Below are 21,750 nucleotides of genomic sequence, written 5' to 3' on the forward strand. Positions count from 1 at the left end.
TGCCTTAGCAGTTCCCAATGGCTGAAATTTCAATTTGAGGTCCCTTAATCTGGAGAACAATTGCTGCTTGATTCTTTGATACTTTCTGGCTATACAACAAAAGATATAAGATGCTGACTATGAACAACATGTGTGTACATGCAATAAGTAACAGAAAATGGCATTAAACAAGAAATATGACTTGGTAGCAGTTCCAAATGCCTTCAACTTTCAATTTTAAATCAATTAAATTGATTGATCACTTTTCCCTATGAACAACATGTGTATACATTTTCTCCCTATAAAGAATGGATCTAAAATTGAATGCCATAAATAGAAGAAAACTGAAAGCTGAAGGCATTTGGAACTGCTAACAAGAAAGATTGAAATCCAGACCTCTACTACCTAATTGATTTGTTTTTGACATCATTCTTGCTGATTCCAAATTCTTCATCTTACATCTCATCATAACTTCTGATGCTTAAAAATACAAAGCATACATTCTGGCAGCACTGACATTTTGGATGGCATGTTTGTCTTCATTACTATAAGGTAGGTTTACCAAGATCTGTTATGAGCACAAGGTGCCGTCTCAAGTTCAATACCTGCCATGGAAACATATGGAACCAAGATATCAACAATCCAAGAAGCAACTTCTCTAAAACAGAATTTCAAAGCAAGACTGACTGATAGATGACAAGTGTTAAATATCAAAGATTAGAAGTATAATTCTACATCTAAAATTACCACTGTATTAGTTTAACGGAATTTAAAGTGCATCTTCCTTTCCATAAAAATACCCACCAATACCCAAGTGGCAGAATAGAAAGTAACTCTGCTAGAGTTGAGTCCCATATACCAGTAGCCAGTAGGACCTGAATAAACTACCATCACCTCCCAATATTGGTTCTGAAGGACAAATCAATACCAGAGTTGCTTGGATCTCTCATACTGCATCCAGAAAGGTTCAATTTGATAAATATGATTTCTTTATCAATGCATCTCTATGGGTTACCTATGGGGTTCTCTTAGTTTAGAAGCAATTAAGAGTAGTATTTGGTAGTTTTTCAATCTAAATTGGATTTTCTAATGGAGATCCAAGCCCTTACAATTTGTATATAAATAACCTCATTGTAATTGAAGTTTTATAGTTGCTCTAATCAATCCAGATAGGGTCATTGCCCAAGGACAGTTCAATTTTCTGAGGTCATGGAAGGAATAAACTGGATATGAACCTCACTTTGGGCTTCTTTCGCAAAAGTGACCATTCTCAAACAGAAACGCGCAGTCTCATGCTTGACAGCCCCAAATTTTACATTTGCACTAGACTATGGCTACAACCTACAAATAACCATGACTATCCACTTTTGGTAGACATAATAACTAACAATTACTTGTTTTTTGGTAATAGCAATTACCTTTTCAATTTCTTCATGTGTCAACTTCAAGGGCATTCAAGGCCATGGAAAGGCTATCCATCTCAGAAAATGTCAGTAGTCAATGTGACTGGTAGGCAAAAACAAATTGAGGAACCATTTCCTCTTCCTCCTTTCAAAAGCTTCAACAAAAAGCTGGTCTCTTTCACTGAAGTCAATGGAATTGCAGGAGATGAAAAAACTGCTGGAACCCACCATTGTTTGAAGAAAGTTGATCAAATGGAATATTTTTTTATGTTACATGTGAATGAGTGTGATTTATTTCTTTTTGTAGAGAGGATGGGCCGAATGGCCCATAGACTGTTTACTTATTTCTTTTGTTTATGTTCTTTGCTGTAATGGGCCTCAACATGGGCCATACTTATGTTATGTTTTCTTTAAATTATTCGCCCAGTTAAGGGCCTCTTTGTAATTACTGAAAATTAAGTTAATGAAAAGGGATTAGGGTGTAAGAGAGGATTACATTCGAAAATCTCTCTCTGAACCCTTATTGCCGCCATCTTCTTCTTCCTCTTCTCTCTACTTGCTTCTCTCTTCTGCTGTTCTCTATCATCGTTTTGACTAATTTTTATTAGTCCATTTGTTTCAAATGATTGTTTTTTCTTCTTGGTATCAGAGCAAGCTCTCCTTTTCTCCTTTCTTCCCTTTTTCTTCCCATACACAGTGTGTATGGAGAACTGAATTGAATGAGTAGTTAAAAATTTTTTTTCATCCCAGTTGTTAGTGGTTTTTGGAGAGGAGGCTGTCCTTGTCGTCACTTTGACAGTCCCAGGTGTGTTGCCCAAAACCCTAATTAACTAGAGAAATCTGCTTGCGGGCCCCATAGGGAGTTTGACCTCGGCGTGTAGAGAAGATGGGCCAAATGGCCCATAGGCTGTTTATTCTTTTCTTATTATTTATGTTTTTCTGTAATGGACCTTATTCTGGGCCCATCCTGTCTATATTATGTTCTTTGTAATTTCTTGCCCAACTAAGGGCCTCCTTGTAATTATTCAAATCTATCTTAATAAAACAGTGTTAGGGTGCTGAGAGAGTGTATGGTTCGAAACTCTCACTCTCAAACCCTCATTGCCGAACTCTCAAGGTCTACTCTCTTCAATTTTCTTCATGGTATCAGAGCATACCTGAACTTTAATATCCTAGGGCTGGAAGCTTAACTCGTGTTGCCTGATTCTTGGAGGTGCCCAAGACTCGAATCTCTTGGAGAAGTGGTTTGGTGGCCAGGAAGAATCAGGGAAAAGAAAAAGGGGAAGGGGAACAGCTCGGTTCTGATTTGAAGCTCAAAATTGTAAGTTGTGCTCAGTTTTCTGGTTATTTTTGGGTGTGTTTGGACTGTTGTAGTGTCCGAAATTTCTGGGTTGTTTCTGTACAACTTTCGGCTGCCCTTTGATCTGGTTTAACCCAGAAATTTCTAGGCTGTTTTCACTCCTTGGACTGTCAAAACTGTCGAAACATCCTTGTATCAAGAGCTGTGGATTGTTGCTTCTATTTGGCTGTTTTTGGGGACTGTACGAACTGCTCTTGAGGCCTTTTTTTCTTTTTGACAGTGGGATCATCTCTATTGCCCTCACTGTGTTTGTAAAAAGATCTTTTCAGCAATACTGATTGGTATTCACTCTTCTTGGCTATTTCTTTGGTGATTACCTTGAAGTCCCTGATTTGAAAAGAAACTTCGGTTGAGTGCACAGTGCCTAGAAGTTTCTGATTACTTCTTGAAGGCCGAACCAAACTGTTTTTGGGTGACTCGTGTAGAAGTTTCTGCTTCAGTCTTGGTTCTCACAACTTTTGGGTGTAGTTTGGCCTTGTGTATTGCCTTCTTGAGGACAGTTGAACTCAGCCCTTGCTCGTCCTCATTCAGTATACTTGTAGAAGTCATCTGAAATCATATTTGAAGTGTTTACATGATGTACTCCTCAGAGTTTGAAAACAAGAATGGTGCTGAATATGGATAGGTTCAGGGGACTCCAAGTGATTCTTTATTAACTGTGACCACAGTCAAACTAGATGGAACTAATTATCTGGCATGGTCACAATCAGTAAAGATTTATGTATGTAGTAGAGGAAAGTGGGGGTTCATTTCCAGGAGCAAGAAGGCTCCCCTAGAAGATGATCCATCCTACGAGAAGTGGATGCAAGAAAATTACATTGTCGTTGGGTGGCTTGTGAACTCAATGCAGCCACAAATTAGTCAACACTACCTATGGATGAATTCAGCAAAGGAAATTTGGGACAGTGTTGCAGAAACCTATTCCCAAAAACTCAATGTGGCCAGAGCATATAAATTGAGAAGTGATGTAAAGAATTTAAGGCAAGGGGAGAAACCTCTAGCTGTATATTTCTCAACCCTGAAGTCTCTATGGCAAGAGATTGACCTAATAGAAGTTGTAACTTGGGACACCACCAATGATGCAGAGACCTACAGAAAATTGGTTGAAAGGAACAAGGTGTTTGAGTTCTTAACCGGACTAAACCCAGAATATGATATCACAAAACAGAATATTCTTTCCAAGGAGTGTGTCTCATTGTCACAAGCTTATGCATTGGTGAGTAGTGAAGAGAGCAGAAGGGCTGTCGAGGTTCAAGGGGCTGATATTAGTGATCACTTTGCGAATATGGGGGTTAAACCTAAAGGAAGTGCTGGAACTTCTGGTGGCACAGGAAGGAAAGAAGTTATATGTGAGTACTGCAAGAAGCCGAAGCACACAAAAGACAAGTGCTGGAAATTACATCCTAATCTTGTTCCCATTCGGTTTCAGAAAAAACATGATAGTAAAAGATCAGGAAGTGCAAATGTAGCTGCCGGGCCAGATACTGAAGAAATGTCTGCTTGTGCACAGTTGGCAGCCATGAGAGCAGAATATGAAAAGTTTGGGAAGATGATCAGTCAGTTGGGTGATGTGACTTCTCCTTCCAACCCTTCAGGAAATTCAGCTTCTTCTGCATTTGCTCACTCGGGTATAAGGGCTTCTGCCAATCACGCAACCACTTCAGGTAATCTCAAGATCCCTTGGATTATTGACTCAGGTGCTTCTGACCATATGACCAATCTTTCTACCTTGTTTGTTTCATATGACTTGCTTTCTGGACGTGATAAAATCACTTAAGCTGATGGTTCACTTGCCCCTATCTCTGGCAAGGGAACCATCAAGGCAACGGATTCCTTGTTCCTACCTTCTGCCCTTCATGTACCTAAACTACATACAAATTTGTTGTCTTTAAGTAGTTTAACCAAGTCCCTAAACTGTTGTGTAACATTTTTTCCTTCCTACTGTGTTTTTTAGGATCTGGAGTCTCAGAAGGTGATTGGGAGTGGCCATGAGGCACTCCGGGACAATGCACTGACCATCATGGGAATGTTGCTCTCGGATCTGTTTCTTCAGAGTCTATTAGTCGGATTATGTTGTGTCAACGTCGTTTTGGTCATTTGTCTTTTTCTGCCTTGAGTCATCTATTCCCTGAACTGTTTAAGGGAATTAGTTTGTCCAGTCTTCATTGTGAGTCTTGTGAGTTATCAAAGCATTGTAGAAACAATTATCCTTTGAGAAATAAAAGATCTTTTCCTTTTAATATTGTGCACTCTGATGTGTGGGAGCCTTACCACTTACCCTCCATGGGTAGCTACAAATATTTTATCCTGTTTATTGATGATGTTTCTCGGTTCACTTGGATATTCCTGCTGAAATCCCGTGATGAAGTTCCAAGGCTTATAAGACAACTTCATGAGTTTGTTCTAACTCAATTTAATACCAGGATTAAAATTTCAGATCTGACAATGCAAAAGAATATTTTGAGAAGAACCTATCTTGTTATCTCTCTGACATGGGGGTTATTCATCAAAGCTCCTGTGTTAGGACCCCAGAACAGAATGGAGTTACAGAAAGGAAAAATAGGCATATTGTTGAAGTTGCAAGAAGTATCTTATTTGCCTCACATGTTCCTACAAGGTTTTGGGGTGATGCTGTTTTTACTGCTACCTACCTTATAAACCGTATGCCATCCAGGGTTTTGGGTTTTAAGTCTCCCTTCAATCTCCTTCATCTGGACAAGGACCTTTTTCCTGTTCCTCTTCGTGTCTTTGGCTGCACCTGTTATGTACATGTCCCAAGTGTCCAAAGGCATAAATTTGAACCCAAAGCTCAAAAGTGTATCTTCCTTGGTTATTCCCCCACACAGAAGGGTTACTGTTGTTTTGGTCCAAAGACTGGCACTCGGTATGTCTCAATTGCTCTTCCTCTTCCTATCCCAGTTGAGTCTTTTGATGTGCCTGCTTCTCCTTCAAATGTATCAAGGGTGGATCAGTCGTTCCATTCTCCCTGTCCCAGTACTCTTCAACCTCTACCTCCTCGTCCTATCCTCAATCCCAAAGTGTATCAAAGGCAAAGATCCAGAAATGTGCAGGTTGTTTCTCCTACAATACATGAGCCTCATACACTTCCAATCACAGATGAGACAACGGGTACAGTTTCAGCACCTTTGGGGTCATCCTTCCCTGACCTTGATATTCCCATTGCTGTTAGGAAAGAAAAACGGAAGTGCACTACACACTGCATTTCCAAGCACCTTTCTTACAAATTGCTTTCACCTTCATACTTTGCCTATCTCTCTTCTGTTTCTTCTAACCCTATTCCCAGGTCTTTGTCAGAAGCTCTTAAGATTCCAGAATGGAGGGATGCTATGAGATCTGAAATCGATGCCCTACACAAGAATGACACATGGGAAGTGGTGGATTTGCTTGAAGGGAAGGATCCAGTCGGTTGCAAGTGGGTCTTTACTATCAAATACTGAGCTGATGGCACCATTGAAAGGTACAAGGCCAGGCTGGTTGCAAAAGGCTATACACAGACATATGGGATTGATATCTGGAGACCTTTGCACCTGTTGCCAAGATGACATCTATGAGGGTTCTTCTATCTTTAGCTGCTCACTTTGACTGGCCTCTTTATCAATTGGATGTGAAAAATGCATTTCTAAATGGTGAATTACATGAGGAGGTTTATATGTCTCTTCCTCTAGGGATGTATGGAACTGATATGAAAGGAAAGGTATGCAGGCTGAAGAAATCCCTTTATGGACTGAAACAGTCCCCTAGAGCATGGTTTGAGAGATTTAGAACAACACTTGTTAACTTTGGTTATGTGCAGACACAGTCTGATCATACTCTTTTTGTGAAGAGTGGACCTCTGGCAGTATACCTCATTGTGTATGTAGATGATATTGTAGTGACTGGTAATGATGTTTTAGGAATTCATGATCTAAAATATTTTCTCCATACAAAGTTTGAGATTAAAGATTTGGGGGAATTGAGATACTTCCTTGGCATAGAAGTGGCTCGATCCAAGGATGGGATTCTTATCTCCCAAAGGAAGTATGTTCTTGACTTGCTCTCTGAAACTGGAAAGATGGGTGCTAGACCAGTTGCTACTCCTATTGATACGAGTCATAAACTCTCTACCTCAGATGGGACATTGTTAGAAGACAAAGGAATTTTTCAGAGACTTCTTGGAAAACTTTTGTACCTATGCATGACTCGGCCAGATATTGCATATGCAGTCAGTTGCATTAGCCAATTCATGCATGCTCCCCGAGACACTCATATGGTAGCAACAGGGCGAATCCTATGTTATTTGAAGGGCTCCCCAGGAAAGGGAATTCTGTTTGCCAAGCATGGTCATATGAAACTTGAAGCCTACACCGATGCTGATTGGGCTGGAAACATTGATGACAGAAGATCTACTTCTGGGTATTGCAGCTTGGTGGCTGGTAATGTTGTTTCTTTGAGAAGCAAGAAACAATTGGTTGTTGCTTGGTCTTCCACTGAAGCAGAATACAGGGCCATGGCACATGGAGTTTCTGAATTATTATGGCTAAATCATTGATGGAGGAACTTGGGGTTGAACATGACAAGCCAATGATGTTGTACTGTGATAATCAGGCTGCCATTAACATTGCTCACAACCCAGTGCAACATGATAGAACTAAGCATATTGAAGTTGATCGACATTTCATTAGGGAAAGGGTCTCTTCGGGTGAAATATGTCTTCCTTTCATCACATCTGAAGGACAGTTGGCAGATTTTCTCACCAAAGGCATTCCCAAGGCAAAACTTCAGCATGATACTAGCAAGCTTGACATGATTAACATTTATGCTCAGCTTGAGGGGGAGTGTAGAGAAGATGGGCCGAATGGCCCATAGGCTGTTTATTCTTTTCTTATTATTTATATTTTTCTGTAATGGGCCTTATTTTGGGCCCATCCTGTCTATATTATGTTCTTTGTAATTTCTTGCCCAACTAAGGGCCTCCTTGTAATTATTCAAATCTATCTTAATAAAACAGTGTTAGGGTGCTGAGAGAGTTTATGGTTCGAAACTCTCACTCTCAAACCCTCATTGCCGAACTCTCAAGGTCTACTCTCTTCAGTTTTCTTCATGGCGCTCAGTGATTGAATGGCTTCTTGTTCTTCATCTTGAAGATCGATTCAAGTAGCTTAGTGTTCTGTGAAGTCTACAAGGTGCATATGGTTTTTTCTGTTTCTCTCGGGTTTCAGGTGTGACGTGGTTAATAGGTACGGCTGCATAGAGGTTGATTCATAACATATATTTTTTCCTGTCTTCCTTGATTGTTAATTAAAGTTGTTAGAAGTTATTCTGGAGTGTTTTTAAGAAGATGGATCCTTTGAAAGTTGAAAACAAGCATGTTGCTGAATCCGGACAGGTTTAGGAAATGTTGTCAGTTGTTTATGTATTCAGGTTTAGTACCATAAGGGTACTATTGTAATTTCTCCTCTGTTTATATTGTTCGACTGTACTAGTATAAATAATAAAATCATTCTTTCGCCCCCTAAGTTCTGGAGGGCTTTCAGTCACTCGACTCACCTCTCTTCTCTCTTCTCCTCTCCTCTCTTCACTTGCTCTTGCTCAACATGGTATCAGAGCAAGTCATCCAGGCCTAAAGGGTGGTGTCAAGCTAACTACTGTTGCATCCAGTGCTGTCTCCAATCGAACTCCTGATCTGGTGAAGTCAGTTCGACCCAGAAGTTACAGTCTTTTTGTCTTCCAGCCCAGAAATTGCTCCTCTTGTCTGCTCGACTGTAGAGAGACTATTGTTTGTAGTTCGTAGAGGGTGTTCTGTCTTCAGAAATTACTCATCTTCTGTTCGGCTGCCTATTGTTTGAGGATTCGTAGAAGGACCTCTGGTTTACAGTCAAGGAATTCTGGTTTACCATAAGGGAGACTATCATCTGAAACTAAAAGAGGTACTATCATCCTTGTCTGTTCGGATGCCTATTGTTTGCTAAACTGTTTGATGACTGTTCGGCTACCCTACTGTTGTCTGTTCGACTGATGAACTGATGAACTGTTTTGATGCCTATTGTTTGTGGACTATCATCCTTGTCTGTTCGGATGCCTATTGTTTGCTGAACTGTTTGATGACTGTTCGGCTACCCTACTGTTGTCTGTTCGACTGATGAGCTGTTCGGCTGCCCTACTGTTAAGCGACTGTATTCCTTAACACAGTAACTGTATTCGAACTTTTTTTGTTGTTGGTATTGTGGACTGTTGATGGTCTGTTTTTGGCCGACTAATTGTCTTCTCAACATTAATCTTATTAATTGACTGTTCGGCTACCCTATTGATCTTCTTGACTGGTTAGCTATCAGCCCTACTAAGTAGGTCATTCAGACCTGTTCTTGTACTGCAACAGCAGTGTGTAGACTTGTTTCAGTGAAACCGTAGGTCAGAAGGACCCGTTTCAGTACTGCAACAGCAATGTTCAGTTTGTTGTTTGTTCTTAGTGAAGCTGTAGGTCAGAAGGACCTGTTCTTGTACTACAACAGCAGTGTTCAGTTTGTTATTTGTTCTCAGTGAAATTGTAGGTCAGAAGGACCTGTTCTTGTACTGCAACAACAGTGCTCTTTCTTTTGTTCTCAGTGAAACCGGTGGTCAGAAGGACCTATCTCTGAAATAGTCTTGTACGGCTGTATCTTTTTGGTTGTTGTTTCAACTTTTTATTCAGATATCATGGGCAGTGAAGATTCAGCCACATCTGGAGTTTCCTCAATGCTGAATGGAATGGGTGGGAGTGACCTATCCTTTCCCATGGCTGTTGTCCCTCTTGATGGTTTAAATTACCTAGAGTGGTCAAGAGGGATCAAATTATACATCATGGCAAGGGGGAAGATAGGCTATATTAATGGAAGGATAAAAGAACCATCCTCCGGGAGTGCTGAATATGATAGATGGAATCAGGAGAACAATATTGTTATGTCCTGGCTCTTGGTTTCCATGCAACCTCAAATCAGGAAGAATTTCATGTGGGCTGAAACAGCGAATGAAATCTGGGAACAAGTAAAGTCTACATATTCAGAATTGCGACACTATGCCAAAATTTATCAACTGCAGGCAGCATCTTCTACTTGTAGACAGGGGGAGAGGTGTTTATCGGTCTATTACTCTGACTTAACATCTGTCTGGAAGGAGTTGGATCACTACCAGAGTGTGGATTGGAAGTGTGATGAGGATGCTAAGAAGTACAAACAGCTTGTCTCCCAGCAAAGGGTGTTTGCATTCTTACATGGTCTGAATCCTATGCATGAATCTATCAGGGTTTAGATTCTCAGCTCTAAGGATCTCCCTTCTGTTCAGGAAGTCTATGCCCTTGTACAATCTGAAGAAAGCAGGAGAAATTTGATGAACAGCCCTAGTGGGGATGCTGTTGTGTTAGTTGCAAAAGGAGGTGTATCTACTGGTGTGGGATCTTCTTCCCGAAAAGGAGGTCTCCAGAAAAAAAAAACAAAAGATAAGGAAAAATTGTGGTGCACTCATTGCCAGAAACCCCGACACACCAAAGATACCTGTTGGGCTCAAGATCTGACTAAGAAGCAAGGTTCAGAGGTGAATAAGAAGTAGGGACAACAAAGTACAAAGAAACATCACATGGCCAACATGGCTACTCGGGAGAATCAGCCCCCCATTTCTACTGTGACTCAGACACATCTCACTGGACCTGACCCGAGGGAGGACATTATGAATTCCTTCCGTGACCATTTAGAGCTCTATGGTAGAGCAATTCGTCAGATGGATACTCCTCCCTCAACCTCATTTGCATCTACGTCAGGTAACCCTGCCACTGCTTTCCATGTTGCTTCTCACACCCCTGACTCTCCATGGATCATTGATTCTGGAGCATCAAAACATATGACTGGTACGTCCTCTTACTTTCAAACTTATCACCCTCTTTCTGGAAGAGACAAGGTGAAACTAGCCGATGGATCATACTCTTCCATAGCTGGTCAAGGAACTCTCTCTCTTCCTCTTGGCCTTACCCTTTCTGATGTTCTTCATGTTCCAAATTTTCCCATTAATTCGTTCTTTGTTAGTAGTGTTACTAATTCCTTGAATTGCTCAGTGAGTTTTTTCCCTTCTCATTGTGTGATTCAGGATCTGGCCTCGGGGAGGACGATTGGTAGGGGTTGTATGGCTGATGGACTTTACATGCTGGAGAATAAGGCTAGTCTTCATGTTACAGAGTCTATGAGTCAGTCCTGTAAGAAAAAAAGTCTATTTATGGCATTGTCGTCTTGGTCATTTGTCTTTTGAGTCTTTGAAAGTTGTATTCCCAGAACTGTTTAAGTCAATGTCTGTTTCTGATTTTTCTTGTCAAACGTGTCAGTTGAGTAAGCATTGTAGAACTCATTTTCTTCAAAGAAATAGTAAATCTGAATCTCCGTTTCACATTGTTCATTCTGATGTGTGGGGCCCTGTTACTTTACCATTTGAGGGTGGCTACAAGTATTTCATTACCCTCATTGATGATTATTCTAGATATACTTGGGTATACCCGATGCGAACTAGGGAAGAAGTACCAAAAATCATTCAAGATTTCCAGCGGATGGTCTTCACTCAATTTCAAACTGAAATCCAAATTTTCTAATCAGACAATGCAAAAGAATTTTTTCATAGTGACCTCACGGAATTTTTTGCTTTGCATGGTTCCCTTCACCGTAGCTCTTGTGCCCGCACACCACAACAAAATGGTGTGGCCGAACGGAAGAACCGACATCTCCTTGAAGTGGCTCGAGGTTTACTACTTCATATGAATGTTCCCAAACGGTTTTGGCTTGAAGCTGTTCTTTGTTCCACTTACCTTATAAACCGCATGCCCTCTCGTCGGTTAGAGTACAAAGCCCCACATCAACTTCTCTTTCCTAAAGCTCCCCTTCTTTCTATTCCTCCTCGTGTCTTTGGTTGCCGGTGTTTTGTCCAAAATCTGTCTCCCACCCGTGGGAAATTGGATTCTCGTGCTATCCCTTGCATATTTCTTGGTTACTCCTTCACTCAAAAGGGATACCGTTGTTTTGATTCTGTTTCTCGTAAATTCTATGTCTCCATGGATGTTTCTTTCTTTGAAGATGAGCCTTTCTATCCTGTTTCTCCTCAGGGGGAGTGTAGGCATGAGGAGAAACTGATTCAGCTTCCCGCTCTCCCTGACCCTCCACCTTTTCGTGTTTTTCCTCGTCGTCGCAAAGGCCAACCAAATTCAAGAGTTGTAGAGAATCCGGAAGCTGTACCTCCAGTGCCACCAGACTCCTCGGGGGAGGATCATACCCACTCAGGTATTTTGGCTCCCAATGATGTCCTTGAATCTATTGAAAATGATTCCTCTACTGCTAATGATCTTGACCGTCCTATTGCTCACAAGAAGGGTGTTAGATTGTGCACCACTAAACATCCCATTTCCAAGCTGTCTAGCCGATTTGCAGCTACCGCCACCGGATCCGGATTCTAGATCATTTTTTTTATTTATTTCTTTTATTTCCTTTGTTGATTCCCATACTTTATTAAATTCGGATTTTTATTTATTGTCTTGTTTAAATTCGAAACATTTAATTTCAGCAATAATAGATTTTATTTTCGTGTTTTCTGCCATTCCCGATTGCATTCTCTTGTCTGGATTTAAGTATATATTAATTTTTCACTTGATTCCCTGTGGATACGACCCGTTCTCATCCATTTACTACGTTAGTAGTTGTTTGAGAAACGGAAAAATTTTATAAATATTAAACTAGTGTTCCGAAGTGGTTAACGACACACTTCCGGACACACCAGCCTTGCATAAGAATGACACTTGGGATGTGGTTGATTTGCTTGAAAGAAGGAACCAGTGGGTTGTAAGTGGGTTTTCACCATCAAATACCATGTTGATGGCACCATTGAAAGGTACAAAGCTAGGCTAGTTGCCAATGGTTATACACAGACATATGGGATTGATTATCTGGAGACCTTTGCTCCTGTTGCAAAGATGACTTCTATGAGGGTTCTGCTATCTCTGGCTGCACATTCAGATTGATCACTTTACCAGTTGGATGTGAAAAATGCATTCCTGAATGGAGAGTTACATGAGGAGGTCTATATGTCTTTCCTTCGTACAAAATTTGAGATCAAAGATCTAGGGGAATTGGGCTGTGGATATGATCCATAGGTCAACTACCAAGTACCAACCACTTATGGTAGTGGAACAAACCTATGTAGCCAATAGAAGAATGCTCTCAGTTATCTAATGTAATTGCCTTACACAAACCCATAAGGTATATTTTTCTTTTTACATGGGGCAGGTAGATGTTTTAATATTCATAGTGCTAGTGCCCATGCTTGGACACATTAAAGCAAATGATGAGAATAGATTCCTTAGCAAGATTAGGATATTTTTTATAAGGCTCGGTTTAGAAAGAGTATGAATACAAATATGTACAGTGCAAATACATACAAAATACAAGGTTTTGCAATCTACATATTTGTATTTGTACTCCTTCCAAACTGAATCTAAGTATTTTATAATGGTACAAATTCAGACAAGAGACAGGGGTTACATGGTATCATGCCCTGATAAGAATACCAAATGGGAAGTGGAGTAACTCTCCATTTTTAGAACTTTTAATGGATAAGAGAACAAATATCCTATATAAATCTTCTAGTATCATGTTCTTATATCAAGTTTTAGAAGGTGTCATTTCTCAATACCTATGACCTGCCAATTTTAATTAAATTTCTAACATATACAGTTATTCTTTTTTAGTATGGTTTGTTAAAACATACTAGTTTTTATATTGTACAAGTGTTACCAATGCAGTAGTCATGTTCTGTGGACATTCAGGCATGCCTTTAGGGATGTGGAAAGTACTTATAAGGATTTAAATGTAAAATTCAAGTAGGTTAGGACTGCAAATGGAATGGTTGATGCCCTCACTAAATGGGGGGTCATGAGATAGCCATTTTTGTGGTCTCATTGTAATTGTTTTTGTTTGGGCTGGCAATCTTTTCACCACTATGTACTATTTTCTCTTTAATTTAATGAAGTAAATTTTCTTGCTGATAAAAAAACACTAAAAATGTACTTTTAATTGTCCAAATAGTATGTGGTACTAATCACATCCAACACTGGTATACTAGGCATGTAGAGGTATCGAAGTATCATAGAGCACATATACAAGCTTGCATGGTCTAAAAGTGTATGCACAACATCTACAACCCTTATAGCATCTAAGGATTGGAATAAATGTTGTACATTACAGATGAGAAAAGGATAGGTTCTCATAATCAGTTAAAATGGATTCCCAGAAAAAAATAGCATTTCAATCTTCTCTGTAACCCTTTCCAATGTTCTGGTTATGTTCAAAAGTTCCTCAAATGCTATTATGGACTTGCTTCACATCCTTGATGGGGTCTATTTGGATTCCTCAAAACCTAGCAATTGTATTTGGACCCTTTCTACATTTGGTGTTTATCCCTGTGCTTCTTTTTTCAAGGCTCTTACTTGATTGGGAAAATGCAAGAGATAAGGAGAGGCATGATAAACAAATTGAAGAAGGTAGAACTTTTAAGTTTTTGGCTGGCCTAGATCCGATGTATGAAAGCATAAGATCGCAAATTTTGAGAAGGGATGAAATTCCAGATTTACATCATATTTACTACCTTGTAAGGAATGAAGAGTTTAGAAGGAAAGAAATGCAAGTTGACACCCAAGTACAGCCTGTTGAGCATCCAGCCTTGATTTCTTCAACCCAAAAAGGGGGCAAACATTCAGACAAGAGACATCTTAAGTGCTCTCATTGTGGAGGTGACAGACATTTGAAAGAGACTTGCTGGATTCTTTATCTTCATCTGAAACCAGCTACATTAAGGAAAGACAAGAAGCCTCAGAGGAGTCAAATAGCAAGCGGGAACGTTGTCATAAGTAACAATAGTGAGGCCCCAAAGAACACATCTACAGTTGCACCTCCTCCTATGGGACAGACTACTAATTCTCGCACATCCGGGTCATTTGATTTCATTGCTGATGAGGTAGAAGTCCTTAGCCGGGCCATGGCTCATCTTAGGAACAATTCACTTGCCTCCACCTCTCTTGCCAAATCTGGTATTATCTCTGCTCACAGTGTAACTTGTCCTATAGAGTCTAATTCGTGGATTATTGATTCCGGTGCTACTGACCACATGACACACATGTCTTCTTTATTTTCTTCTTATCACTTGATGTCCGGCCAAGATAAGATGAGAGTTGTTGATAGTTGCCTCTCCACCATCTCTGGGAAAGGGGAGGTTGACCTAAGCAAGGATCTCTCTCTTAAATCTGTTCTACATGTTCCCAATCATGCTTCCAACCTCTTATTTGTTTCTAAGCTTACCAAGAATTTAAATTGTAGCACAACTTTCTTTCCTACTCATTGTGTCTTTTAGGACAGATTGACAAAAAGAACGATTGGGAGCGGTCATGAGTCTGGAGGTCTCTACTATTTTGATGCAGACATCAGTTCAACCTTACAATCATCTGTTATCAGTGGTCGGGATAATGAGGAGTCAGTAGCTAGGTTACATTTGTGGCATGCTAGACTAGGTCATTTACCTTTTTTTGTCAATGCAAGGATTGTTTCTTGAGTTGTTCAAGTGTGTTTCGAGTCAGAGTTTGGTTTGCGAAGTGTGTCAGTTGTCAAAACAATGTATAACTCTTTATCCAATTTCTAGTAATGAAATTCAAGCTTCTTTTGATTTGGTTCATTCTAATGTTTGGGGCCCTTCACCTATTATTTCTATAGATGGCTTTCGTTACTTTATCAGTTTTATTGATCACTATTCACGATGCACCTGGATCTACTTGTTAAAAGGACGTGAAGAAGTGCCACGGATAACCATGGCATTTTGTAAAATGATTGAAACTCAGTTTGGCACGAAAACTAAGCAATTCTATTCAGATAATGTTGCTGAATATTTTGAAAGCTCCTTGAATCTATTCATGGAGGACGCAGGCATGCTACATCAGTCATCTTGTGCTAGTACCCCCCAACAGAATGGGGTTGCTAAGTGCAAGAACAGACATTTATTGGAGACAGCTCGAGCCTTACTATTTCAGCACAAGGTTCCCAAGCACTATTGGTCTCAAGCAGTCCTTACAGCATCGTATCTGATAAATCGGATGCCATCTAGGGTGTTGGGTATGAAAACTCCTTTCTCTGATCTTTGTCCTAACCTTTCAGATTTTCCCCTTCCTCCTAAGGTCTTTGGCTGTGTGTGTTTCATCCATGTCAAGGATCCTAAGAAGACTAAGGTGGATCCAAGGGCTACTAAAGGGGTCTTTCTAGGGTGCTCTCCTACACAGAAAGGCTGTAAGTGCTATGATCCAGTTACCAAGAAAAAATGTGTCACCAAGGCTGTGGTGCTTTTCGAGTCTCATTCCTATTTTCAGTCTTCCAGGAATCCTCTTTAGGGGGAGACTAATGGGATGGAAGAGGATTCTTCTTCTCCATCTTTTTTTGTGCCTCTTTCAGCCTCAGGTCTTTCATCTTCTCCTCCTGATCCTCCTGTTTTTAGCAGCCCAGGTGAATCTAGTGAGATTCCCATTGACCCTATTAGTGCTCCTGACTATCCAGGTGATTCCAGTGAGACTCCCACTAAACCGGTTACCGCTCCTTATGTTGAGGGTGTGACTGGTAACACTAATAGGCAACAAAGAGATATAAGAATTCCCTACAGAAGAAGGAAAAAAGATCCTCCAACTTATGGCAACAACCAACTAGACTTAGATCAATCTGTCTCAATGAATCCAGGTAATCCTATCACTCATACTTCTGATTTGGATCTTCCCATTGCTCTTCGTAAGCCTACCCGTTCTTGTACTACCCAACACCCCATTGCTGAATATGTTTCTCCTCATTATTATTCCTTTGTGTCTACTCTTTCTTCTGCTCATGTCCTTGCTAGGTACTCAGAGGCAGTGTCTGACCCAAGATGGAGAGAGGCTATGAATGAAGAAATGAAAGCCTTAATGAAGGCCAAGATTTGGGAATTAGTGGATCTACCAGAAGGGAAGAGCATTGTGGGATGTAAGTGGGTGTTCATTGTGAAGCATAAGGAGGATGGGTCCATAGAAAGATATAAGGCCAGGTTAGTGGCGAAGGGGTTTACTCAGAAGGAAGGGATTGACTACAAGGAGACATTTGCCCTAGTTGCAAAGCTCAACACAATCCGGGTTCTATTGTCATTAGCTACAAACTTCTCATGGGAGCTACATCATTTGGACGTGAAGAACACTTCCCTGAATGGTGATCAACATGAGGAGGTATTCATGAAACCTCCACCTGGTTATGATTTTGATGGGAAAGTATGTACACTAAGGAAGGCATTATATGGCCTTAAGCAATCCCCTCGAGCTTGGTTTGAAAGGCTCTGTGGGGCCATGAAGAAAGTGGGATACACTCAGAGTGGTGCAGATCATACCTTGTTCATAAGGAAACATGATAGCAGACTTACAACACTTATTGTTTATGTGGATGATATGGTGATTATCGAAAATGATCCAAGAGAGATAAAAAGATTGAAGGAATTCTTGGCATCTGAATTTGAGATCAAAGATTTAAGCCATCTAAGATAATTTCTTAGAATTGAGGTTGCAAGGTCACAAGAGGGCATTTATATATGTCAAAGGAAGTATGTCCTTGATCTCCTAGAGGAGACAGGTAAGATGGGGTATAAACCTGCAAATACTCCGCTAGAGTAGAATCATTGTCTACAAGAATCGGTTGGAGAGGACTACCCTGATAAAGAAAGATACCAAAAGCTGGTAGGAAATTGATATATCTATCTCTTACTCGACCTGATATTTCTTATGCGATGCATGTTGTCATTTAGTTCATGCACTCTCCAAAGATTCCTCATATGAAAGTAGTGGAAAGAATACTCAAGTATTTGAAGACATGCCCAGGAAAAGGAATTTTGTTCAAAAGGCACAATAAAATTGAAATTGAGGTGTATACTAATGCAGATTGAGTTGGTTCTGTTGGAGATAGGAAGTCTACTTCTGGATATTGCACATTTGTTGGAGAGAATTTGGTTACATGGCGAAGTAAAAAGCAGAATGTGGTTGCTAGATCAAGTGCAGAAGCTGAATATCGGGCTATGGCTCATGGTGTTGCTTAACTATTGTGGCTTAGGACCATCCTTGGTGAACTCGGGACAAAGGTTGAGTACCCTCTCAAGCTGTATTATGACAACAAGGCTGCCATCAACATTGCAAATAATCTAGTGCAACATGATAGGACTAAGCATAGTGAGATTGACCGACACTTTGTTAGAGAGAGGAGTGTCTGGGGTGAACTTTGCATTCCTTATACTCCTTTTGAGATGCAGGTTGCAGATGTTTTGACAAAAGGACTATCTTCAGTGAAGTTCTTAGGCTTACTTGGCAAGCTAAACATGACTGATATCCATGCTTAGCTTGAGGGTGAGTGTTGGTTCGAGTGGTTAAGTGTTTGTGGGCCAAGTTTATCTTTTATGTTTAAGTTTCTTAGTTTATTATGGGCCTTTAGTTATTGGGCCTAATCCTGTTTTAACTTTCTTTATTATGCCTAGGTGTCCCATCACTAATCAGGGGCATTCTTGTCCTTTTGTGTAATCTATTATTGTGAATATATAAGTTAGCTTCTAGGGCTGGCAGAGACTACTATTGTCGCCCATTCTCAGACCTGTTCTCCTCTCTTCTTCTTCCTCTTCTGGTGTTGTTCTCCAGTTAACACTTTTGATTCACTGGAACCACCTTTTCCTATGAAGGAGGTGTGGGGCAATCCCATCACTCCAAGAGTTGGAGGTTCTTGTTGAGAAGTCTTTCTGTAAAGAATCAATACCTGTGATTTACTCCAAAAAAGAACTAATTAGTGTTTATCCCCTCAATTGTGTGCTGTGTAAGGCAAATGGAGAAACTTTCTTTCACTTATTAATCTCCTGCCCCTTTGTAACTTTTATTTGGGAATGGTTTTTCTCATTGTTTGGATGTAGGTGGTCTTCTCCGACTAACATGCAAATCTTGTTTTGCTTCTACTTTTTGGAAGTGGCCAAAGAAAAGGGGATGAGTGTTTTCAGGCAAGGAAAGAACTAGAGAGGCTATCATAGAAACAATCATGATGAGAGTGATATATTGGGTAAAGTCTATGGAGCTTTTTGTTGCTTTCTCAACAGGTGATATTATGAAAAATTGGAAGTGGCCAGTTCTGATTGTCATATGTTCAGTATAAGTCCTATTTGGTCTCCACCAATGACTGAATACATCAAGCTAAACTTTGGATGAGAGTAGTGTAGGTAACCCAAGTCCCTCTGGTATTGGAAGGGTGTTTGGAGATAGTGAAGGCAGAATTGTTGGTCCATATTCAGGCCCAATGGGAGTAGGTGATTCATTAAGGGCCGAGGTTATGGCTGTTATGGAAGGACTGCAAAAGGCAAAGGACATGAATATAAGAAAGTTGATTATAGAAGGAGATTCAAAACTGGTAGTGGAGTGGCTGCAAAAGGAAGAAAAAGGATTTTGGGTTTTTAATACTGAAAAGAAGAGATTCAAGTGGCTAACACAAAATATGGATGCAAAATTTAGTTTGGTTAAGACTGCAAAAGGGTTAGTTGATGTAATAGCAAAACAAGGGGTGAGAAGGAATCAATTGTTTTGGGCTCATTTCTAATAGCAAAGTTCTTCTTTGGAGAGTTAAGAAAGTTTACCTCTCCTAATCTTGAAATTGTTTGTTTATAATTCTAATGAAATTCTGTTATTGATCAAGAAAAAGTTCTTTAAACTCCATTCTTTCCAAATGCACCCAGAAATACAAAGGGATAATCCTTTCACCAACCAAGCTTGGATTAGAACCTTTGTATCTGGAAAAACTATTTAACTGTTTTCATTTAGAACTTTTGCAAACATTTGTCACTCTCATTTCACTTTTCTACAAAATATATGTTTTATGAACAATTCCATTTGTATGTGTTAGAATATGCTCGAGTCAGGGGTATTTTGGTCATTCTGGTGTATCTTATTGAAAGTGAAATGTCTATTGTATCTGAGTTTAAGTTATGTGTCTCATCTTCTATGAGGGACAAAATTGTCTTTCTTGTAACTCAAGTTTTTCATTAATAGAAGTCAAGTGGGTCGGCTAGGAGAGGTACTTTTGTACATCCTCTCTTCTAGTCTGGCCGAATACTCTTCTCCTCTCCTTCTTCTTTCTCTTTTCTTTCTTCTTCTTTCTTCTTCTCTACTTTGACCTAGAAACAACTAGGGTTTATTCACATGGTATCAGAGCATTAAGGTCTGGTGTTCGTTTTTCTTGCTACTGTCTTCTTCCGGGGTTCGCCGCCAGCTTCACAGTAGGTTTCATCATCCTACAGCTGATCTGATTGAAGACTCGATAAAGGGCTGAAAAGGAGTTGTCGTTTTGAGGACCTGGAGGTGAGAATGCCTCTGGCCGGTGCTGTGGTAGTCGTTGAAGTGGTATACTAGACCCTCTATTCAGTGTACGAAGAGGGCTGGTCGTATACAGGTATGGACACTGCTGTCGTGTGTTCAGAAATGGACTGTGAATGCTGATTTTTTTTTGTGTGCTTTGAAAGTTAGTTGTTGTGGTGCTGGGTGAAACTGATACACATATCAGTCATGTTTTTTTTGTGTTTTTTTGCTCACATGTGTGCTGAAAGAAGAGTGGTAGACTGCTGATGTCCACGACAGCAGTGATGTGGTGTTGATTGTGTTGTGGTGGCTGACATATCTATGTTTTTAAATGCTTAAAAGTGAACCCCTAGACCTTGTGTGTAATCAGTTCTGCAGTTTGCAGAACTAGTGTTCGATGAAATGACTGAGTAATTTCAGTAGTGGTGTGTTGGTGGTAAATGGTCCTGCAGTGTGCAGTCCAAGTGTTTGATGTGTTGACTGAATGATTTCAGCTTTAGAGTAGTGTGTAATGTGCAGTTGAAGAAAGTGGGTTGGTGGTATTGTAAGTGAGATAAGTCTTGTGACAAGTGTGAGATTGTGGTGTGTATTCAGAGGAGACATAATTGAGATGGCTTCAACTGTAGTTGGGAATGACAACAAAACAGGCATCATGCTCTCTTCAAATTATCTAAGTGTTCAAATGACATCCATCAAGTTGAATGGTGAGAACTATATACCATGGGCAAAATCTGTGGAGGTGTTCTTGAAGGCCAAGAGGAAAGTAAAACATGTGAGGGAGGAGAAACCTTCCTCTGATTCTCCTGGATTCAGTGATTGGGAACAAGATGATGCACAGATAATGACATGGCTTTGGAACAGCATGGAACCAAAGATTAGTGTGAACTTCATGTTCCTAGATACAGCCAAAGAGATTTGAGATCGTGCTAAAAAGTTGTACTCTGGACAAGACAACACAACTAGGGTATATCAGTTATACCAAGAGTACTTCAATTTGAAGCAAGGAAGTCAAAGCTTAGAAGACTATTATACAAGTTTGAGAAACATCCGCAATGAGCTAAATGTGTATCACCCTCTCACATCAGATGTCCAGATCCAACAACACCAACGTGAACAGCTTGATGTGACTAGGTTTCTTGTGGGCTTGAAGGCTAAGTATGATCCTGTCAGAGCACAGATATTGGGGGGATCAGCTCTCCCTTCACTTGAAGAAGTTTTTGCCCGTCTTAAGAGGACATCCATTGAGCCAGTGGAACATTCTTCCTTCTCTGATAAATCTGGTTTGGTAGTGACTAAAGGGAGTAGTCGTGGAAGTAGAAGTGGTGGTGGCAGCAGTGGCCCTCCAAGCAACCGTGGTGGACACATGTTTAACCGGGCTAGTGGCCGGAGCCGTGAGTCAGGGGGAGGCCGTGGAAAAGGAAGGGGTAATGCTCAGAGAAAATGTACACATTATGGCTTAGAGGGGCACACAGTTAATTTCTGCTATGATTTGCGTGGTCCACCTAACACTTGGGCTAACCATGTTACATCTAAGAGTAGTAGCACAATTACTGAAAGCCAGCAAACTGCACCAACCCCCTCCACAC

General features: G+C 40.3%; 1 protein-coding gene across 1 annotated transcript in view; it reads right to left on the reverse strand.

Annotated features, from left to right (window-relative positions):
* Positions 1–313: 313 nt before the first annotated feature.
* The window catches only part of LOC104610426 (glutathione gamma-glutamylcysteinyltransferase 1-like), a 42,781-nt gene continuing 21,344 nt past the window's right edge, over positions 314–21,750 (reverse strand). The window contains exon 7 of the mRNA XM_088901239.1: positions 314–584. Coding sequence (XP_088757365.1) covers positions 525–584 — 60 coding nt within the window. The 3' untranslated portion in view covers positions 314–524. The remainder of the gene's footprint in view (positions 585–21,750) is intronic.

This window comes from Nelumbo nucifera, chromosome 1 (assembly GCF_055504915.1).
Source record: "Nelumbo nucifera cultivar China Antique chromosome 1, China Antique-T2T, whole genome shotgun sequence".
Lineage (NCBI taxonomy): Eukaryota > Viridiplantae > Streptophyta > Magnoliopsida > Proteales > Nelumbonaceae > Nelumbo > Nelumbo nucifera.